We start from the raw sequence: 15,496 nt of genomic DNA, 5'->3' as shown, positions 1-15,496 counted from the left end.
GAGAGAGAGAGAGAGAGAGAGAGAGAGAGAGAGAGAGAAGAGGAGAGAGTTATGTTAGTATATACAAATATAGTTTAGTATATACAATGATCTGAGAATAGACAGTGGCAAAGGATATACGGTCGGTAGTGGACACGTTTACGGCTACGACTACGAGAGGACTTGTTAGCGAGCTGTAAATCGTCCAAGTACCTGAAGGAGGGACACGATAGCCTGATGCTGGCCGTCGGCGGGATGCTCGCTGAGGCTGCTCGGCAGGGATTCGTCCATGTAAAACTCGGTACCCATGAAGTCGGTAGCGCCCACGCCGACCGAGGGACTGCTACCGCCGCTGCCGGACAGCGGATGCTGATGCTGCAGCTGCTGGCCGTCGCACATCACAGAGGACCGTGGCAGGGAGGGAGGATTCGGGCTGAGGGAATTCGTCTCCTCGAGCGGCAGGCCGTCGCGATATTTCAAGAGGCCACTGCTCGCATCATGGTGAAGCAAGCAACCGGCAGTGTCGGCGACGCCGTTCTCCACGCACTCGGTCAGCGGGCTCAGCTGCGCCGGACGCTCGCTCGCGACGGACAGGCTGGGGAATTGGAAGGAGCCGGGTTCGCTCGACGTGGACGAACGTGTCGTTAAGTCCGCGACTTTCGAGTTTAGCGGGGAGACGTTAGTCGAGGTCGAGGAAGCGGGGGACACGCTTCGAGAGGCACCAACCTCCAATTGCTTCTGACGCTTCTGCTTCGTCCCATCGAACACACCGGGTTTCGTCGCGTCCGCCATACCAGCCTGACCAATTTTCTCGAACTCCTCCGTGTCCGTTTCGGATTCGAAGCCGCCCCTAGAAGAAATAGCCGCGATGCCGTCAGCGATTTATGTAACCAACGTTGCGTCATATCGTACACGAGAATGTAGCTATGTAAGGACGCAACCTACTTACCTGTCTGATAGCAACGGTGCTCTAGTTCGCTCCTGTTCCTTCGCGGGGATATCAGTGCTAACGGACGTAGCGTCTTTGTCTTTGTTACCGTCTGTGCTGCCTTCGATGAGACTCTTTGACAGGAAAAACTGCGTGATGCTGTTCAGGTCCGGCGTAGAGATCGAATGCGCCAAGTCTGGCAGCTGCGACCTCAACGATTCCATGTCGTCCGCAGTCAGCTGTTCGGACAGTTAGAGAATAATTTCATAACGTTCTTGTCTCGAGAACGCGGTATTGAAATGTACACTCGCGGTTACTAAACGGTGGCCAAACATTTTTCCGAATGAAGTTGCAACGCTTCTGGTTGTCACAATTGAGAAACATTACTGACACGTTCGCGCTGTTAATAAAGAGATTTATTTAAACCTTCAAAGTCCGCAAAGTTTAAACTACGGGAAGATAATATTTGACAATATTTGAATGTTATATTAATCAAATTTATTTTCATATCCTATATTGTCACTTTGACTCTTGTCATAGCTGATTACAATACGGAGGTGTCAGCAGTGTCTCTTAATTTATGACAACCAAGTGCGCTGCAACTTCATTCCGGAAAATGTCTGGTCATCGTTTAGTAACTAAGTGTACAGTGAGTCGTAAAACGGTTTAGACACAATAAACTTCAGAACGTAGCCAATGGTCCAATGAGAGAACTTATTTGTGAATTTGTTCACTTAGGGTCAATTGTTTCAACCTCTTGGTAAGTTACCTGACAGTTAAATCATGTGTCTGTCTTTGTCCAATTTGAAAAACGAAGGAGAATTGGAAGGAGCTGGGTTTGTTCGACATGGACGTGTCGTCAGGTCCGCGACTTTCGAATTTAGCGGGGAGGCGAAGTCGAGGAAGCGGGGGACACGTTTCGAGAGGCACCAACCTCCAATTGCTTCTGCTGTTTACCAAGAAGTTGGGACAATCGACCCTTATTGGATTATTAACTACGCTCTGAAGTTTATTGTGTCTAAGTCGACCTACTATACATGTACTATACGCATTGACACATTGTGTCGACTTGCTATACATGTACTATCCTTATAAAGATCAATTGTACCTTCGGTAATCCGTTGTCGAAAACAGAAGGTGCTTGCGTTGCAAAGGGCGGCGGCGTGTCCTCCAGACCCGGGAAAAGCGTATTCAGGAAGTGTCCATCAAATTTGTTCTGGAACTCACGTCTACGCGACAGTTCCTCGCTGTGAACCGTCAACAGTTGGCACGCCAGATTGCTGGCCCAAACGAGGAAAGCCTGCGAGAAAGTGCGCCGTCGAACCACCTCAGCCACCGCGCTCATGTACATCTGCGGGGCCAGGTGAATCTGTTGGAGCACTTCCAGGTGTCTTCTGAGACGCTTCAGGCTCTCGTTATACATCACCAGCTTGCTGTCCACTTCCATCATCTTGTTTTCGACGTACATGATCCATTTGAGCCGATGATAAATGTTCACCGAAAGCTCCTCCTTCGCTTTGGTGCATCTGCGGCGGATGTCGCGTACCTGGTTATGATTCTGCAGCATGACAAGCAACTGTCGTCTATGAGAATGACAGAGATCGGGCAAGACACTGGCATCGCCAAGATTACTTGCGCGATTCTGATTCTGCACGAAACCCTGTGCCAGTTCGCCTTGTTCGAGGACGAGCCTCTTAGTCTGCACCATCAATTGTTCCAGCGCGAACAGCCTCTCGCCGAGGCCCTTGATTTCCTTCATATCCTGCTTATTAGCGTTGTCAATGGCCGCGTTCACCTCCGTCTTGAGGCTCTGCATCACCCGCTCGTCAAACTGCTCCAAGCCACGCGAGCATTGATCTGCCACTTGTTCCAGACTGCTCTGATTGTCCTTTGCCGAGATCCAACGGAGCAGGCTCAGTACCTCTTCCGTGCCTTCAGATAACGTGGGCTCAGAGGATTCACTGGGCTGGTCGTCCGGATTCAAAAAGCCTTCGGCATGGGCCCTCAATGCCGGCAAAATCGGGATTTTCGCCAGCGTACCAAGATCGGTGCTGAAGCTGCAAATAGCGTGAACACGTTGTTTGCTGACTCGAATAACTTTGATGATATAAGAAGGAAAAGTCGAAAATCCAAATAGTCACGCGAAAAAAAAGGTTTGGTTGAATTAACCAAATATCTGGTCGAATATGAACGATCCAGAAATTCCAAATTGAAGTAACCCGAATTTTGTTAACTTAAACAGAATTCGGGTTACTTCAATCGGAATTTCTGGATCGTTCATATTCGACCAGATATTTGGTTAATTCAACCAAACCTTTTTTTCCGTGCAGTCTTTTCAAAATTCTATATTTACCGCGAGTCAGAATCGAACATGAATTAATATATATATATCTATATAAGATTACGCGTTTCGCGAACATTGCGAACTTGGGCGCGCATATCTTTGGGTGAAATTACTGTGGCCCGACCATTTAGTCGCTCATTAGTAGTATAACCAATAGTAATTGAAGCGATGACGATTAAACATGGTAATCCGAGCTATGATAATTAAGGCGTGAATTCAATGGTAATTATGTACCATTGTAATTAAAACAATGATTAAGGGGACCAATATATGTTTTCATGATAACTAGATCGGCCTGTAATTCATGAGAAAAATTCTAGCAATAACTCGCAACAAGTTTCATACTTCACCCATTAGCTGTTATATTTAGTCTTACTAATTGATGTCGAAACTTGAGAAAAAAAGGAAGGAAAGCCGATCCACGCATTAAAACGTCTTGTTATCTAATATAACTGCATCGATTAAGTTATCAGGATCTCGTAAATTCCTCGTGACAAATAAAAATTCGTGAATAACACGTCGTTTTCATGAACTCGCCTCGATTTTAGGGGAGAAGATCCTCGATGACCGGTCTCTTCACGCTATTGTTATTATACTTTTTTATTGTTTATATTAATCGCGTGTTTCATCTCTCAATAATTTCGCTACGTTACGCTTCTTATGAGTATACTATGAACATTTCAAATTAATATTTTCGAAAGCACGGTCTTTTGTAAAAAAAAAATTAGCACTCCATATTTTTGACTTTTTTGTTGCATAAGGAATTATTCTTTTCACTATCCTATTTTACGCATTTTACTCTACTATTTTACGGCTGTTGTAAACTTGTGTGTGCAGAGTACAATGCGAAACAGACCCATAGCTAAGCGTGCGGTATCTTCTCCCCTAATATTTATACACAACCATATCTACAAGATAAAAAGAGATCGTTGTTACTTGTCGAGCAGCTCCATGTGTTGCTGCCTCTCGGCGAGATAGAGGGCGAAGCTATGCTGAAATTGATCAGCTCGCGATTGGAACATTTGCGTGATGTCTTCGAGGTTTGCAACCACCGCAGCCCATCCCTGCTGCTGAAGGTGTTGATCGTGGACTAGCCTTTCGCAGATCCTCGTCTGCTCTCGAGCTAAACTGCAGCATTGCTGAGCTAGGCAGGCGCGAGAGACAAGAGTCTGATAAGTAGCCGGCATCGACAACGAACTTTCGATCTGGCTCTGGAGGTCGACATCTGGTGGACAAAAAATTAGAATGGCTACTTAGTTTCTTATCTCTGATCGATATCTACATTGTTTTAAGTTACACACAGCGGGGAAACTCGGTTCGTGTAATTAGCTTTCTGTTGTCTCTGAGGACTAGACGAAAACTCGGTTGTAAGAACAGAAGGATTCCCGTAGGAGATTACTAGCCAGTTAATTATTCTTAGTTATCTTAATGAAGTTTCATCCCAGATGAATGTTTTCTGCCGCGACAACGCGAGATATCATTTCTCGTCACCGAGTTTTCATCAGATCCCCATTCTGTCACCGTCTGAACTGAGATTTCTTTCTCCGTGTAGATAACACCGTGCAGGACGGTTGAACACCCTTATTACGTGTCTCGCTTTCGTTTCGCGAAAACTGAGTGGTAGGCTCACGTGATTTTCCGACTGTCATTAATTCAATAGAGAATGCGTTATTGTTTTTCAATAGACGGCATTCATTTCTAAATGCAACGCTTCTACCTATATTCTTCCTTTGCTTTGCTCGTGATGAAAGGAGAGGAAAGCCGGAGAGCTAATAAAAGACTTGAAAAAAAATAACAAAAAGCATACATTGTACTGAGAATCCGCTGTTTCTTGCTTAAGATTGCGTGCCATGTAAATTACATGCGCGGTACCCGCGAGAGGGCGGAGTACGAAACAATATATTTCCCTCTATGTGGAATGCGGATTGGAGAAAGTTACGCGTATTCCGTGCGTAACCTCGATTTTAACTTTAGTAACGAGTTTTCCTCTTTTCTTCTCCTTTATTTCCCTTGGAGGCGTAGCGTGTGTGCTATACACGCACGGACGAGAATCGACGTGCGATCGTTTTACGGTAGTCAGAACCGCCCCGACTCAGCGCGTGCAACTTGGCGAATGTAAAACTTGCGGAGTTGCAGCGAGGAGACTCCAGCACTTCGGTTCGTAAAACGTACGGAAACGCGACTAGCAACCGTAAGGCGTAAATGGCTGTAAGTTTGCAGCTGTAAGGGCTCTTGCACATGGATTGCCGTAACCGTAGACATAACTTAAGCTACAGAACCAATCGGGATATTGCTTCAGGATTCTTCTAGCTAGAAGAGGATTGACGTGACCATATAAGCAAATCGAGAAAAAAAGTGATTGAGTTAATGAGGTACTTTGCTTGAACGAACGTTCAAGCAAACGTTTGATAGATTGAACGAAATATATAAAGTACCTATGAGACACTTGGACAAACTTCTAGGACGTATTCCTGTCGTCACAATAAAGAGAAAAGTTTATATAAATCCATAATCAAATATGAGTTGCAAAGTTATAATAAAGCATACAGTAAATATTTAAATTATAATAAATGCGCAAAATGGCCGCCATCTGATTGAAAACAGGCATTAACTGTTGAATATTTACTGTTTGTTACTTACTGTTTCTTAATGTTACTAACTGTTTCTTAATGTTATTTACTGTTTTTTAATGTTTCTTAAAATTTCTTATAATTTCAAATATTTTAATTAATTTATATTTAGTTCTGATAAATTTACCATTTCAAATATATTTTCAATTTAATGTAAATATTCATGTTTTTAAAAAATATAAATTATACTTCATGTTTTAAAGTATTTTTTCGTGTTTTATTGATTTTCAAACAGTGTCCACAGATAAAAATCTAGTGGATTCACGTCTGAGAAACGTGAAAGCCATGCGACTGCTCCTCTTCTGCCAATCCATCTATCTGGATAATTATTACTGAGCACATCTCTCATTTGACAGCTGCAATCTAATGGTGCTCCATCGTGCATAAACCACATGTTCCGAATAGACTGACCGAGTGACCTTACCGATAAAGCAATATCCTGATTAATTCTTCAGCTCAAGTTTATGTTTACGGTCACGGAAATTTGTGTGCCCCAACCCGCGCGCGACTCGTCGTGCTGCGGTCGTTACGAGGCAGCGCCTCTAACCAGGAAGAGTATTCTCTCTCGACAACGACAACGTTAAATCCTGAGTTAACGAGCTCGCGACTGTCGCGAGTTGCAACAACCGCACGGCGATACGTTGAATCGAGTACCGAGTAGCAGGTGTATAATTGATCGGCGAAGCTAGTCAGCGAGCGTAATCTTGGCACGCGATGAAAATTCAAGGACGACGCGACACACATCGCGCATCGGCGACAACCTTACGTCACACTCTACATCCAAGTAGCGAATTGCGCGTCGGCTTTGTCCGGACGAGATAATTAAGTTGTGCGTGGCGTGAACGTGCGTGCGCGCGCACGCAGGAAGTCGCGGCGAAAAGAATCGGAACGTAGTGTTGTCTGTTATCAACGTCTAGACGATATCTTACATATTCTATTGCAAATGCGTACGCACCAACTCACAACGATAGTCACGATAAACAAATGTATGCGTGACCGGTCTCGATCTCTAGATGCTCGGCCGAGTGACCCTACTGATTTGCAAGTCCACAAAAATATCGTTATAATGCACAATTGAGCAATCCACGACGGCAACGACGCAACGCTGTCGAGTTCGAAAGTCGAGTCGTGAACGGTGAGATCGCGAAAAAGACGCAGATGGATTCCGGATATGATTATTGCGCCGTTTATCGCAACTTTTCGCGGTCTGCAAAAGTGTTTACTTTGTAAATCGGTGCATGTGCGCGATACACACGCGTGAACAAACGGGGAATCCGACGTCGAATCTGGAAGTACCGCGATATGCGATAACCCTCTGTGCTTGGTAAGTTATCCCTCATGCCGTTTTTATTTATTCTTCCCTTCTTCACGCTGCGAGATTTACGATTTGTTGAAATGATTGGGGATAAAATGAAACGCTTAAAAAAGGCGTTCGTTGACCTCGTGATGAAAAAAGTATCTCTTGATCTCGGCTGAAAGTCCCCTTACGGCTTCATTCCGTTTGCATCATTTCTATCGAGCATCCCGACGACGCGTGTCTTCTTTTCCCTTCGGGCTGTGTAACGCATGCGTGATATGATATTTATATACGGACTACAGCTCTTTTTCATATCGATTCTTCTCAATATTACGATGTTTCTAGTGGTGCGAGAATAGACTGTCAGTAAACGTTCGCTAAGAAACATTGTAAATTTCGCTAGAAACATACATTCAAAAACATATTTAGTCCACGTGGAATTCTAAGTGTCACGATGAAAATTTATCGTTGCTTTTCTTATCTACTAGAAAAATACCTGTGGTGCGTAGAATCTACAGCAACAGCGTTTTAGCGATATCCGCAAGCATACAGATTTACGTAAATATGAGAATTATACATTCGTTTGTCTCTCGTCGCTGGTCCTTCTTGTTTACTTTACAACTAATTTTTACAAAAAGTGTGACTGACTTTGATCTGGATGAATACGCCACAGAGACTTTCTTGCTAAATTTCACAAATAGTCTAGACAAAAACTCTGTGTCTCCGTCATTTATATTGATTAAAAAATACAAAACATATACGATATCGTTTGCTACAGTGTTTGCCATAGTGCAGTAATTTATCTATCTCAGCTAATATTTCGCATCTAATGTTCGCTATGACTGCAAGAGTATTTTTTTTAGAATACAGGAAATTTAATAGCACATTCCTAAAATATAAGTAGCACACATGAAATGTAAGGATAGTGAATTACTGCTGCTTTATTTCTCATACTGAGAGAAAATATTCGATAAGAAATTAACAAATGAATATTTCTGACCAAAATACCGATAAATTTTCGTATATGATCAAGAAACCGACTATATCCGATGAGAAATATCGGTTCATAATTTTTTGATCGGTTTGTTTGATGAAATGAGATTATGATCGGGAATATTCGATTAAATTTAATCGGATATGAAAATTCATCGAAAATATCAGTTTTTGTTAATTTTTTATCGGATAATTACTCTCAGTGTGGTTGCAAGATCTTGCAGTGATTTTTGCTATAAAATTCTCCCTCCATGTGTACATGTCGAACGTTTTATCTTCATATCGACCTTCGATAAATGCGACGCAATCGACGAACACCGTGTAAAGATCACCGTACGCCATTCGCTTTCGTGCGCCAAGCAGTACGGCGTTTGTTGCAAAACTTCTTGTCCCATTATTTCGTCGTAGCACGTGCATCTTGAATCGACGAGAACCGAGCAAAAGTTCGACGCGAGTTCCTCAGAATCGACCGTTTTGCACACACAAAAACATATTTTTCTTCGGCGCAATCTACCGAGTGGACGATCGAGTAGCTCCTCACCGAGGCGTTCCTTCAACTTTCACGCAGTAGATAATTGACCCACGAGAGATTACCCGCGACAATAAGCATCATTGTGAAAAAAGCGCAGAGAAACGGTATCGAGCTTGGAATAAAGCGTGGCGCAAATCAACGGTCGGTTAATGAACCCGGCGATCTTGATCGCCTCACGTACTCATCGCGCGAGACATTTGCTTCACTTGGCACACGGCCTCTCTCCCTCGTGTCCCTTGTCGCATCCTCACGACGTAAAATAAGAATCTTCCCGATCTGAGGCAGTTGACAGAGTTGGCAGAGATGCGACGTATAAAAAGTAGGCAGGGATGTGCGCGATTTTGCAGGTTGCGTGCTCCGTGCCGCAATTGCGCACCCATTTCGCAGGTTCGCGCATAAAATGGTGGGATCAGATAATGCCAACGCGGCTCGCAGGAACTTTCGTATCACGCCGGGGTATAACTTCTCCGGCCGTGACTTCATTTGCATTCGCCGTGCCAAAAGTCTCCCGGCACGGCGAACGATTCCCAATTCCGCGACTCGACCGACATCGGCAGAGCCGACGACAGAGAGACGCTCGAACTTGAAAATCTGCCGAGGTGCGAAGTAACGTGTCACATACCTAACACCATTCGTAACACCCACTCTCTTGTAATCTCTCGGGAGAGCGTTGCACACGTACATTACGTGTGCGGATGAAGCCGACGGAGTCGATATGCCGGCGAGCGCGACCATTGGAGATTGGCTAACGCTGAGCAGTGAACACCAGCAATATCAGAGCGATTTTCATCCACACCTATTCTATTCCCTTCAATTTTTTACGAGAAAAACGTGGCAACATTCATTTTCTTCTGTATGGGCCTCAGTTTGCCCACCAGAGAGCGCCAAAATTAGAAAAAAAAAACGTTCCCTCATAAACTATATTGAACAACAGCTCAAACAAAAGACCTCATCGAGTAGATTCACCTCCTTGTGGTGCACCCTAGATAACGCAAAATGGTCTATCAATATTTATCTACATATGTACATATACAAGGAGTTTACGAAATACTTGGACAAACTTCTAGGGCGTATTCCTCTTGTCGAAATAAAGACAAAAGTTTATATAAATTTATAATCGAATATGAGTGGTTGCGAAGTTATAGTAAAACAAAGTTTACGTTAACGCGTTGCTAAATAATCCTAAGTAAACATTTAAATTACAACAAATGCTCAAAATGGCTGCTATCTGATTGAAGACAAGCATTGACACGACGGAGTAAAGATTGTTGAACCATTTCAAAGGTTTGCAGATCCCCTCACAGACATTAATAATGCGCTGGCAAAGCATCCCGTCATTATCAATAAACTGCGAATAAATACTTTAAATGTCCCCATAGATAAAAACCTAGACTGGTTCTCTTCTGTCAATCAATCTATCTATGTAATTATTACTGAACACATTTCTCACTTGGCTGAAACGTAATGGTGCTCCATCATGTATAAACCACATATTCTGAACATACCACCTGTCTCGACTGTCATAATTTAAATGTTTACTTATGATTATTTAATGGGTAACGTTAACGTAAATTTTGCTTTACTATAACTTTACAACTATTCATATTTTATTATGGGTCCATACAAACTTATCTCTTTATTTTGGCGAGAGGAATACGCTCTGAAAGTTTGTCCAAGTATCTCGTAAACATCCTGTAAATAATTGATCTATCTCATAAACTATAAACCACAGATATAAAGAAACGTATACATTCTAAATCTGGTCGACGAGATCTTTCGCCCTGTTGCTCAATACTATTGCTCAATCAATTGGATTGAGGAAACGTTTTTCCCTAACTTTGGTGGGCAAACTCAGACTTATATAGAAAAAAGAAATTACCACGTTTTCTCATAAAAAAAAAACCTGAAGGGAACAGGATAAGTGCGAGTCAAAATCGCTCTGGTCATGTCGGTAGTGTTTATCGCGAGTCGCGACCTCGTTCGCACGGTAATTGCACGCGCGGCGGCGCAGATACGCCGAAAGAAGGAAAAGGAAAAATCAAGCGCGATGACTCGTGACGAGAGGCGGTAAACGCCGGTGGAAACGAAGCGGAGAAATCGCGGCGAAGAAACGGCGGATTAGACGTCTCGCTGCTGTTGCCGCGGCCCGACTTCTCGAACGCGTGAGCCATTCGGACATACAGGTGAAACGTGTCACCGATGCGCCTCACATTTGGTAGGTGTTTTCGACGTGTTTTGCTACCTGGAAATAGGTGAAAGCGCCGCGCGGCGTGTCGTTACCGTATTCCAGCGTGCCTGGCTATCTGCAGCCTTATCTGTTCGGCAGGGCGTATCGCCGATATCTAAAGCAGCATCGGTACACTCCACACCGGTGCACGCCGAGGCGTTTTACGAGGAAGCATTCGGGTCGCGGCTGGATAAACGACCGGCCCGCGGAATAGAGCAATGCGCGCGCGTGTGCAGCGCCTCTTCGAGGAAACGAAATATATATTAATGTCGCTCTACTTTCTCGCCACAGGCGAGATTGTTCCTGCGGATCACGAAAAGCTTCGCGGTACGAACGCGGTGCGACACACGGAACGACGTGGGGGCCGCGGCTTTCCTCGAGAGCGATTTCCTTCGACGGGAAAATTCTTACCTTTCTTTTCGCCTCGCTTTTCCTTTCTTTTTCGCGCTGAATCCTCGTTTCGTCACAACACCTCTCTCGCGAGATCGGCTTTGGTGGATCTAGATTCTTTAACGAAGCGAATCCAATGGCTCTCTTTCTCTCTCTCTCTCGCTCGCTCGCTCGCTCGCTCGCTCGCGCGGCGCATTATAGAACCTACGGCGAGCGCATTCGTGGAATCTCGAAAGAGCGGCCATTAAAGTACGAAACAAAGCCATCGGCGAGGCTCGGCCTCGTTCACACGATAATTGCAGGCTACTCGGCTCTGGCCGAGCGATACATAGAAAATCGTATGGTTGCACCGCTCGCACTTGCGCGCGCGCGCCGCCCGTTCCGAGTCTTGAGAACAAAACGACCGCCTAGGAGCCCGAGACCGAAGAGACTACCACCCTAGCAACGCGCACAGTGCGAGCGCCGTTAAGAACCGTAAGAAAGTCAATTTTCATTCTGATCTCCTTCGCGATCTCCTTCCGTCGAGACGATCTTCAACTTTCGCTCGCGCTCCAACGTGCAAAAAGCGCATTAACGATCCTCCCTCGAGAAGGTTTTCCTTAAGGGGATGTTGAAGTCGATGACGAACTCGAACAATGTCGATAACGCAGAAACGATCGTCACTAACACAATCATACTATCCTCTTTGTATTTTACTATCCTTTTCTTGTATGTATATATAGTATATACATGTGTGAATAGGTTATCCACTGAATATGGTGAAACAAAGCACATTTACGTAAGATCTACACGGTGTCTCAGACTCTCTTCCACAATTTTTGTGGAAACGGATTGAGGTGAACATGAAAGTTCCATACCGTTTTGCGATATTCGCAGTAATAGTCGAGATATTAATTAGAGAAGATTAGTGAATGATCACGCGCGATCGCGTGTGCTGTTGTGTGCTTATACATTATGTCAAATTGATCAAAGAAGCCCTTTATCATTGCGCAAATAACGTAGATTTTTAGTTATTAATGAAAGAAAATTGTTATAAAATTGTGCGTGATAATACACAAATCTTTTTTAATTTATATCTAAAATTCTATATAGCCATTTGCAAAATGGCCTTTTTTTCAGTTTGATCTAATATATAAGTATACAACGGCAGACGGCGCTACTCTACAGCTCATCTACAATCGCGATCATTCACTAATCTTCTTGAATTAATATTTCGAGATTTGTTGCGAATATCGTAAAACAGTATGGGACCGTTTATGTTCAATCCATTCTACGTTCCCACAAAAATTGCGGAGGAGAGTTTGAGACACTCTGTAGATATTACTCTGTAAATAAATGTGTGTTGCTTTGTTTTACCATATTCAGCAGGCAACCTAACCACGCATATATAAAAATCTTTTTACAAGCTTTTTGGATATTCTTAAGCTTCTAAATTCAAATGTGAAGATACAGCAATGTCCTTCAAAATTTTTCTGTTTGGAACATTCACATTATCTACAAGCTACGGAACTTTTAGATTAGGCAAATATAACGCTAACTGATAATTTGAAATGTTATTTAAAATTTATTTTTCGTTTTCATCGCATATTGAGCAATCTTTCTATTTATTTTTGCACGTACTTTCATTGCACAAAAGCATTTGTAATTTTGTACAACCAATACGGCGTAAACTTTGCAGAAAAATATTAGTATTTCATCGGTAAAATTTTCAATTTCAGCATCCCTTTAACTCTCTTCGATAGGCGTAACGTCTAACAGATACAATTTTACATCTTAAAGAGCGCGACCAAATGCTCATAGGACATCTCGCCCAAAAACTTTAAATATTCCAATTAATGATACATTGACGAAGTTTATGTGGGCATATTATAATATCTGTTGAAACTGCAACCTTTTGGACCGTTTATTTCCTAAACGACTACGAGAATAATATTGAAATCTTATATTTTTATATAATCTACTTATCTTAAGTTTCAAATCGATGTATCATATATAAGAATATTCAAAGTTTTATTCTATGGATTCTTTGAAAATTTTATGGAAAAAAGAAGGGAACTTGTATTCTTTCAAATATTGAAACAACTTACAATGAATTCTCTTTATGTGTTTTCCTATCATGGCTTTTTTCACGGTTTTTGGTAATCATTGCATGGAGAAAATATTATAGTTTTTCTTTTTTCATATAAATTCAATTCAATTTTGCTGTATATTTTTAGTGATCCAGATAAACCGTCAGTAAGTTCTATTTTGTTGAGACACATAGTAAATTACGCTGGAAATTTCGCAAGTGTTTAATAGCACATTTTAGTTCCTAAAATATAAGTAACACATATGAAATGAAAAAATAATGAATTACTGCGAAATTTCGATCTATTCCTCGTTTACACAAAAGCCTACAGTTACAAAATCCTATAGTAATTTTTACTTTAAGATTCTCTTCGTTTAGTGTTTCGTTATCGCAGCTAAACAATCTAATAACCCACTTCATTAGTACATTGAAGGAAAAAGATTTAAGAAGTAAAATTTATTCATTCAATGGATGTTAATGACATATTTACTCGCACTAATATAATGTACTTTTCACATAAGCAAGAGAACAATCATTTTCTTAAAACCTTAGTTCTTTATAAAAACAATTATTTATTCCATTTAAATAAAAGAATGTAGATTCATGTAAATATATTACTAGCACCCACCAAGTATTTTGCAGACGTCTAGCTCTAACACGCGAAAAACATTATTTTCATTGTACATATGTATGAAAACATTGCGTTTACATTGAATATCATAAACATGAGCATTTTATAACTGCTCGAACATTTTAAGTACATTTTATCCACGAGAAACTTGCATTTCTGAGATACGTTTGTACTATGAAAGGCGCGCAGGATCAATTAACGAGACGACATTCACGATGTTTTGCCGGCAGCAAGTTGAACGCCTTGCGGCGTAATGGAGTGAAATGGTCGCGACTCCGTGCAAGATGCACATCATCAGCTGATCGCGATCGTCACCCGTACGGGCCGCGTCGTAACTCAACTCCAGCCCGGCAGTTAGCCGACTCGACCACGAGCGAAGCGTGCTTATCAAACTATTACAATAATGATTATACCACGCGATCTGGAGACATCAAAGGACTCACCGCGGTGTTACGTGGAAAGCCTCGAGTGCGCGTAGGCCGGCGGTCTGTCGCAACACACAGCGCGGGAAATAAGAACCGCCACAATATAGCGTTGCGCGCACGCACACACACGCACACGCCAGCCTGTACGCAGAAGTGATTACGACATGCGTTCGTACACACAGAAATAACGAGGTACCTACTTGCTGCGAGGCAGCACTTATCAAGCGAGCACGCCGGTCGCTCACGTCGAGTCGTAAGCGCAGTCGCCACCCGGATCGAGCGGTCGAATTGTAGTTATCCTCGAGAAGCAACGTGCATTTTAATTGTACACACGGAAAAGAAAAACGTGGTGCACGTAACCAGAAATATTTAGTTGCAAGCAGGCTAGTTTAATCACTCTAATTACAGTTAGTAAGGTGACCAGATTTCCCAGCCCTGAATTCGGGACACTTCATAAATGTGTGAAGCGGGGGGCGGGGGATAAAAAGATCCGAAAATTATTTATCATCATTGAAAATGATGACAAATCGGTGTCCCGAATAGCACTCGAAAAAATTCGGGATAAAGATGAAAAATCGGGATGTCTGGTCACCTTAACTGTATGTGTCGAGAAGGGAGGAGATTACTCCGTAATAATGTACCATGGATACATATCGTAAATATATCCTGACGACCGCACGTCGTTGTTTTCGGCACTCTAATACTTATTTCCGCAAGAGACTCACAGGACACAAGCGAAAGACGTATGGAATACGGAGCGTTGTGTCCATGGCAATTGCTCGGCATGAAAAGATCGCAAACGCGCGCGCTGTCAATCACGCACACCAAAAATTCATTAACGCGCCGAAAATGCCAAAAGTGCATGAATGTGAGAACGCGTCAGTGATGCGAACGAGGTCGGGCGTCTATAACGACTAGAGACCCTATAGTAAGAGTCTGGACAGTCTTGTCTTGTATTCTATTGGTGTCGACAAAATATGGCGGAACCAATAAGGTGTTCGGAAATTATATTGGATGCGCGGTATTATTCAACTAGTAAGAATAGAAGAATT

At 42.8% G+C, this 15,496-nt stretch overlaps 1 protein-coding gene across 3 annotated transcripts in view; it reads right to left on the bottom strand.

Annotated features, from left to right (window-relative positions):
• The window catches only part of LOC116842180 (RB1-inducible coiled-coil protein 1), a 62,399-nt gene that overhangs the window by 9,742 nt on the left and 37,161 nt on the right, over window positions 1–15,496 (bottom strand). For 2 of the 3 annotated variants that reach the window (XM_032810982.1, XM_032810983.1), the window contains exons 3-6: window positions 4,188–4,476; window positions 2,016–2,964; window positions 929–1,146; window positions 193–829 (exon numbers count right to left, since the gene is read on the bottom strand). In XM_032810982.1, the coding sequence (XP_032666873.1) occupies window positions 193–829; window positions 929–1,146; window positions 2,016–2,964; window positions 4,188–4,476 (2,093 nt within the window). The remainder of the gene's footprint in view (window positions 1–192; window positions 830–928; window positions 1,147–2,015; window positions 2,965–4,187; window positions 4,477–15,496) is intronic. The other variant, XM_032810984.1, reaches the window with a different exon arrangement.

Source organism: Odontomachus brunneus, unplaced genomic scaffold, assembly GCF_010583005.1.
Source record: "Odontomachus brunneus isolate Ranch 3 - 2012 unplaced genomic scaffold, Obru_v1 Obru_scaffold_022, whole genome shotgun sequence".
Lineage (NCBI taxonomy): Eukaryota > Metazoa > Arthropoda > Insecta > Hymenoptera > Formicidae > Odontomachus > Odontomachus brunneus.
The sequence above is the reverse complement of the archived record's forward strand: the minus strand, read 5'-3'. Positions and strand labels throughout refer to the sequence as shown.